Here is a 7,935-nt window from a genome sequence, read left to right as displayed (position 1 = left end):
TATATTAATTATTAAATTAATAAATAGAATTATATATATAAATTATAGTATTGTGGCAAGGTGTAATCTTACTTAAAAAAATACGATAGTAATTTGATAAAACACTATTTTATTCAATGCTTCGTTTTTGAGAATACAATCATCTCTTGAATCATCATAGCAAATTCAATTTACAATTAAAAGAAGAAAGGAATTGTACGCCTCTGCCTGTGGAATATTGCGCAAATTAGGATTTGCATCGAGCTAGGACATGGATAGGGTAGCGTTCCATCTGACACAAGCGTGAGGAATAAATCGAATGAAATTTGATTGGATCGCGAGGCATCTGAGCCATCGTCTCCTCAAGAATCTTTCTTCCTCCGGTTTTTTATTCATTTTCCTAGCTCCGAGCTGACTTCGCCACCTTCTTTCGTCGGATACTTTAGAACACAGGCACTTGGCAGTGGTTATGCATGTACAGCGACGACGTCGGTGGTCGAAGGTGGATGGAAAAATGGAGGGTTGGGCGTGAACACTCGACGCAAGCAGCCGGATGTTGGTGTAGATCGCGGTGAGGTTCTCGTGCTCAAGGGAGCCTTCTACGAGACCCATTGAGATTGCCACTCGGACCTCTTCTCCCTTACCCTTTCGCTGCTCTTCGTCGTCTCTTCCGTGTCTTTGCTGCGTACGCTACTCAAGATAATGAAACACGTCATTAAGTGTCTCGCTTTGTTTAATCACTCTAATCTAGTTTCGTGACACACGTCCTGCTTCTTGCAATGACGCTTTGCATGGAACAACTGATCGCCAGCAAAACTGTTTTTAATCACCGTCCCGGAGAGCGTGTTTATAACATGATTTTTATTCGAAGGCTTACACTTTTAACAGACCTAACGGTTTACAATATATTTTATATCGCGACTGCAATTCCGGAGGATAGATGTGCCTCACCGCCGTTCTAGCGGATTAAGTTGTAAAGGTAAAGGCGAAAGTTTAGGAATTTTTACAAGTACCAGACTCGACAGATGGGACCCACGTGTGACAGACCCAACAAGCGACGGACGGACACCGCTTATAAATCACGTCATTGACCATCAAAAATCGGCTCCTTGACAGTTTCCTACTCCTTAGCCAAAGGTCCTTCCGTCACACCCTCTGTCCAATTAAAACTCCTTACTTTTCCACCACCAACGTTTATTTTGCCCAATCGGAACTAAACTGGAGAAAACACCGGACAGGACACGACGAGACACGACATAGATCAAATTCGAGAAATCGGTTCGTCTTCGACACCGATCCTTGAAACATCTTACTTACACGTATAAACGCGTGTTCGAAACGGTACTCCGTTCAACGTCTTCATTATAACTATTCTATACTTTTCTATAAATAAACGCTCTCTTTTATCAACGCGCACTTCGGGATCCTTATTATCACAAACTAGTCATACAATATTATCTTGGCGCATGATAAGCGTTCTAAGACTTCGAAGGGATTCGATAAATAGAACGCAACACACAGTTGGAGGGTATTTCTTAAATTCCCTCTATCTAGGTCTCTGTGGATCCATCTTTTGAAGCATGTTTTTATTCGAGATTCAGGAAAGAAGTTTGAAAATTATATTTTGTTAGCAAATAATCATGTTTGATTATTTACTTCTTAGGGTACGTTTTAAGTTATTTAGTTAATTTGATGTTAATGTAAATTTGTTTGCTTTTATTAAATTTGGTTGTTCATAAAATTTTCGCTTTACTGGACTTTTTTAATAGTGGTTATTTATATGCTGTTACTTTTGTTGGATTTTTTAGCGAGACTTCTTGACATTCTAATTATAAGTCTCATATTTCGTCATTCGAGTTTCCAGGCCACGCTGATTAACTCCACTTTTTGGATTTTTTAAACTTTTGGTATCAAAGCACTCGAATCACGTTCAACTTCTTATATTTTGAATAAATTTCTACCTTTTTATTTTGTCGAGCTGATCGACCTGACAACTGAGAGGCTCACTTATTAATTTTCGACTTGAAATAACTATTTACACTCTCCAATTTTTTTCTAACGTCTAAACAAAATTTTTATTACAAAGAATAGATATTCTGGTCAAAAGTTTAAACTAATTTTGTGTAAGAAATTTTCTCTTTCGATAGTCTAGGAGACAACGTACTCTGTGACGTTTTTATTCTATTTTATTAAAGATTTTGTATCCAAATCGTATAAGAAAAAGTAATAAAATTGCAATAATGTGGAATAATATTTCTGGAGATATAATATATATAATTTAATAAGGAACAAAATTATTAGTTTCGCACGTTTTACTGTAACAATAAGAGAACTTGGCTCAATATGGGAAATCGTTTTGCAGAGAAGTCTGGCCCGAAAACGACTGTTTTGGAAGCGCTGTTATTACACCGGAGGAGGAATTTCTGGCACTACGTGAAGTCTTCTTCGCCGACTTGGGTGGTGAGTAGAATTTTTGCATTTCGTGTAGACTGAAAGCTTTTGTTTGTTTCCAACGTATCACTGACATTTCAATCCACTGGTCGTTTAACAGCAAATAAAAAAAGAAAAAATTAACAAATACAAAATTATCAAGGATTCACGAATATTTTTTAAATATTTTAACGATTATACTCGTGAACACAAATACACCTGATCCTTCTTTTACACGATGAAAGAAATTACTATGCAAAAAGTAATATAAGACATAAAAAATACCACATTCACTAGAGAAAATTATTTAATTATTACAGTACATAATTTTATATTTTATTATCAAATAAATATAATATATTAAACGAATGCAGTAAGATGCTGGAGAAAAATTAATAAGCAATTGAAAAATCAAAAGATCTATCAAAAATATGATAGAACAGTGAGTCAAGCCTTTAAAAAAAATCGTATAATTTTAAAATGATGTAAAACATTTTCGTGTAAAAAGAAGGATCAGGATCATATATCAAAGTTAATTAAAGAAATTACTATGCAAAAAGTAATATAAGACATGAGAAATACTGCATTTACTAGAGAAAATTATTTAATTATTACAGTACATAATTTCATATTTTATTATCAAATAAATATAAGATATTAAACGATTGCAGTAAGATGCTGGAGAAAAATTAATAAGCAATTGAGAAATCAGAAGATCTATCAGAAATATGATATAACAATGAGTCAATCCTTTTAAAAGATCGTATAATTTTAAAATGGTGTAAAACATTTTCGTGTAAAAAGATGGATCAGGATCATATATCAAAGTTAAACAATTGTCTTCATAATCGCACGTACGTATGGAATTCTATCCATAATTGAGATTTTCAGAGTGATATTTTTCAAAGGTGAAATCTTTGATGAGAATCCGTATACCGTAGTCACTTAAGCCTGGAACAATCCCTACTACACAGTATCGTATAAATTCCTAATATACTTCAGAATTTCGGTGGTGGTAAATCGGTCCTCCAAAAGGAAACTTAATCCCTGGCTAATACCGTGCCGCCTCGAAGATCGTTCAAATTAAATTCTGGAAAATATCGCGCTAACGAGATTCTAGGAAACGAGACGTATATTTGCAATCTCCGGTAGGCAGCTTGAGATAAAGTTAAAACTTCGTACTTTCAAAGCACTGGCCGCTGGTACTTTTTGCCTGGCCTCTACCCATCCCCATCCCCATGGGGGATTGCTTGTGTAACTTGAATTTATCGAGAAAATTATATTCTCTGTACACATAGCCCCGTGAGAAACTTGCGGATGTTACTTTTGGTGGCGCGCGATTATAAAGTGGAAAGTCCCTTATTACATTGGAACCTGAAAGTAATAAGCCGTTCAATTTAATTCGTAGAAATTTCGTAACTAACCGTCGAATTTATTGGATTAAAACCTGATTCCGTTCATCCGGATGGCGAGGATTTCCACCAGGTTAAAGACCCCGCGTTGTCTTCGCGATCGAGCAGTCGTTTCTCCTTTGTTTGCAATCCTTTTTCTTCCAACACGTTGTAAACAGATTGGATTACGTTGGTGTATAGTTTACATAGTATGTTTCATGACGAGTAAATCAGTAGATAAAAGCGAGATCATTGTACTGCGTAGGGGCGAGACGATGGCTAGTGGGACGGTACAGGGGCATGATGGGTACTCCGCTTCGCCTGACTCCACGTTTAATGCTCCTGCAGTTTCTACTTTTAGCTTCTCAGTAGTTGACGTAGGAGAATAAGTCACGTTGTCACGGTTTTCATCTTAGGTTTACCCTTTGGGCTTTTAGTTATATCCTGGATTTTATCCCGACTCGTAGACTATAAATTACTTTTGAAAGGTAACGAAGTTACAAATGTATCGATATGTTTTTATTAAACTAAGCTTTATTGTGGCAATTATTTATTTATAATTCTCTGCAAAAATTGGCAGACTATTATATGAAAACGACGAAACAATGCAAAATAAAATGATATGGGAACAAACTATAGGAAACTATGTGATGTAGAAAAATTGAAATAATATTATATAGAAACAGTGAAACAATATGGTATAGAAAAATTGGAACAATATTATATACAAACAATAAATATGGCAAATGGAAAAGTTCCATATAATATTGCATTAATAAAATTAGAGAAATGATTTTTCGATATATATGATATTTAGACTACATTTGTAAGTACGGAGCGTGGTGGCGCTAGTGTGTTAGCGTCTTAAGGCCGCCATATTACCAAAAGGTGAATCGACAATATATTGAAACCTTTTGTGTTTCAATTAATAATATTTCGAACTAATATTATAAATCGTGTTCAAACAGTCTTGTAACTCACAGATAATGCATATTTATGTAATAAATGCACCATAAATACTGCATTATTTTTATCATTACAATATTACCAGAGACTTCTGGTAAGGAAATTCGTGAAAGGCGCGACTTGTTGATGGGACCAACGTAAATAACACGATTCAGGCTGGTAGTTAATTTTCGTTGATGTTTTTCTACCTCAGTTAAGTGTTACTCTTCTCCACGACCAACATAATGTGTTCATTATGACACGCGCGATTGGAACTTAAATCATAAGATAGAGGGTTGAACATTTTTCTTTAAATGAAGTAAATGTAGATATTCGAATGCTATCGTGTATAAATATACTGATCAAGTACATACGATGAATTATATTGACGCGCAGTATTCACTTACGATGTACATCTGTCAGACCGAAAGGATTAAAAGTTACACAGGATAAAGGACAATTCGGTATTATTCAAACATTCCAGTTGCATCTCTCACTCTCAACATATTCTACGACGGATTAAATGAGTCGGATAACAGGGCCTGGTTCACGAAATTCCACCGCTCCGCATAAATGGCCACGCTCAGCCCTTAACTCGGGTCATTTAAGCGGACGTTATTGTATACACCAGCGTAATCTATTATATTTACTCGAGCGTTTGAAATTTCAACGTAATAACCCCTTGTCCGCGATAAAATGCCGCCACGGCCAACGGACTCAAATATTCGTTCTCGCCTCTTCTTTTCCCACCTTTTTCCCCCCTTCTTTGCTTAAATTTCCGTAAAAATAAATTAACGAGCCGCCGGATACTCCTACTAAGGAGATATTAACAGTGGAAAACTTATAAACACGTAATTTTACTCAAGGGGAGCACCTGCGGGAGCGGTTTGTAATAACTGGCACGTACATCACGACACAAATTTAATTAAACACACCCTCGGTATTCATTTCACGCTTCTAATTTATGTATGAATAACTATGCCGCTTGGCCGCCGAGATTTCGTGACGTTCCATCTTCCGAAATGTATTTATCTATGTTTATTAACTGTGCAGAGGGTGGGGGTAACAATGGCTACACCGTGGTGGACGTTTCAATAGCATGTTATGGCTTTTCATTTCGATTCACCCCTTTGTGTCTTCTGTGGCGTTGACCGCGTTTCTTAATGCAAATAAATTGAATGCCGTTGTTATGCAAGAAATCGATATTTCAATTAGACGAGTGGTAGCATTATTCCACGAAATAGAAAAGTGTCAAGATTTCAGATATAAAATTAGGTGAAACGAGGGTGGAGAATGAAAATAGGGTAAAAGAAGGGTGTAAGTTAATATAAGGTTAAATATGCTTTTAAATAGTTACGTTAAATTAAATTTATAAATATTTTTATTTACTTAGTAAAGTAAGTTTCTCATTTATTATCGAGGTAATTTATTTATAATTTTACTGAATTTTATATGATTTTAGATACAGTACTTGAAACAAAAATACGATAGCATAACCTATAATTTTTAGTGTTTCCCGTGGAACTTCAAAGTGGTCAATTTTGGAAACAGAAAATTATATGACTAAAAATAAGATTTAATTTTTCATTAGAAAGATTAGCATTATACCCTTGACTAAATTTGTTGATATAGGTGCCTATATTTGGAAAATTTTCGTTAATATAGTAAAAATTGAAATTTCTAAAATTTTTCCCTATGGAATCTTCACATTCTTGAGTAATAAAAATCAAAATTATCTATTTATTCATTCCTGTGTTATAATTTTCCTTTTTCAGATAAATAGATAAAATTTGTACAAGAAATTTTATCTCCTCCTATGTTATTAAGGAATTTAATAATAAATAATAATAATAATAATAAACTTAATTCCTGTGTTATCAGGAATTCTTTTTATAGCATATATTATATTATATTAATATCAAGAAACACTATAAATTACGAGGTGTACTATCATTTCGTCGCTTACCGTGAATACCTTGTTTTACTTTTATTTTTGTGGTAAAACCAGTTGAATTAAAACGTTTGAAAAATTTTATTTATTTTTGAATCTTTTAATTTTTTTAATAGAAGATCGTCATTTCGTGTGTTAGTGTGTGCCTTAGTATGTAAGGTCCAGATAAGATTTTTGGCGGTATCCAAAGCCTTTTTTATCCTTTGACTTTATGGCAGTTGGTGAAATATTATATATTAGGTACCTCGTGTTGTCCTACTGTACCATGTAAAGAAATTATTCAAAATTATTCTTTTGAACATGAAGATATTGAAGTACTGTTTTATCGTTTATTTGGTTTTACAAATTTCGATTTGAAAATTAAATAATGTTAATTAAATTCTGTAAGAAAAATTAATAACATTTATTACATTACATGTTTACGTATTTTTATAATACCAGTACAGTGCATGCCGTTTAGTGAGATTGATTGACGTTGATTGTATAGTCGGTTGGGTATGCTTTCATGGCTAGCATGTTCAGTGTTTTTCGTGTGTACGTGACGTCTGAATGCAAATTGTTTTGATGCAAAACAGTTGCTATGGAATTAGGTGAATTTATTTACAAGAATAGTTAATATACTTATGGAACATGACCATGGGAACATACCATACAAACTTTCTTATATATCTTAACCCTGTGCACTCGACCATTTTTTGGCTAAAGAAGAATAGGAGTTCAAAGATTTTCTGTTACAAAGCTGACGACATTTTTCTGAGCAGCGAATAAGAAGTCGTATGACAATTAACACGTAGAATTATTCGATTTCGATACCTCGCATATCGTTACAGTATCTAAAATTTGACATATTAATGAATATCGAGCTTCGAAATTTTATTAAAAGGCGACTGAATGACGCCTCTCGAACGCAAAGGGTTAAAATATATAACATATTTACTCTATACACTTTTACCCTTTACACTATTATAAATATTAGGTGAAGTAAAAAGAAATCCATTATTTTTGCATAAAATTGAATGCAAAAATAATGGATTTCTTTTTACTACACCTAATATAATGAAAGACGAAGTAAGTTAACAATGTTGGCCACCATCTGAATATTCCAGTATTTGTATTTATAATATGAAATTGAATGCAAAAATAATGGATTTTTTTTTACTTCACCTAATATTTCAGTATAATATGTTCCATATAGATTCCCATCATTTAATTCTACATTACCACTAGCACTCTATTCTT

General features: G+C 33.9%; 1 protein-coding gene across 1 annotated transcript in view; it reads left to right on the top strand.

Annotated features, from left to right (window-relative positions):
• The window catches only part of LOC108545775 (protein timeless homolog), a 29,219-nt gene extending 26,772 nt beyond the window's left edge, over positions 1-2,447 (top strand). The window contains exon 14 of the mRNA XM_017897557.1: positions 2,342-2,447. Within this exon, the coding sequence (XP_017753046.1) occupies positions 2,342-2,447 (106 nt within the window). The remainder of the gene's footprint in view (positions 1-2,341) is intronic.
• The last annotated feature ends 5,488 nt before the right edge of the window (positions 2,448-7,935 follow it).

Source organism: Eufriesea mexicana, unplaced genomic scaffold, assembly GCF_001483705.2.
Source record: "Eufriesea mexicana isolate 0111107269 unplaced genomic scaffold, ASM148370v2 scaffold562, whole genome shotgun sequence".
Lineage (NCBI taxonomy): Eukaryota > Metazoa > Arthropoda > Insecta > Hymenoptera > Apidae > Eufriesea > Eufriesea mexicana.
This window is presented reverse-complemented; position numbering and strand designations above follow the sequence as displayed.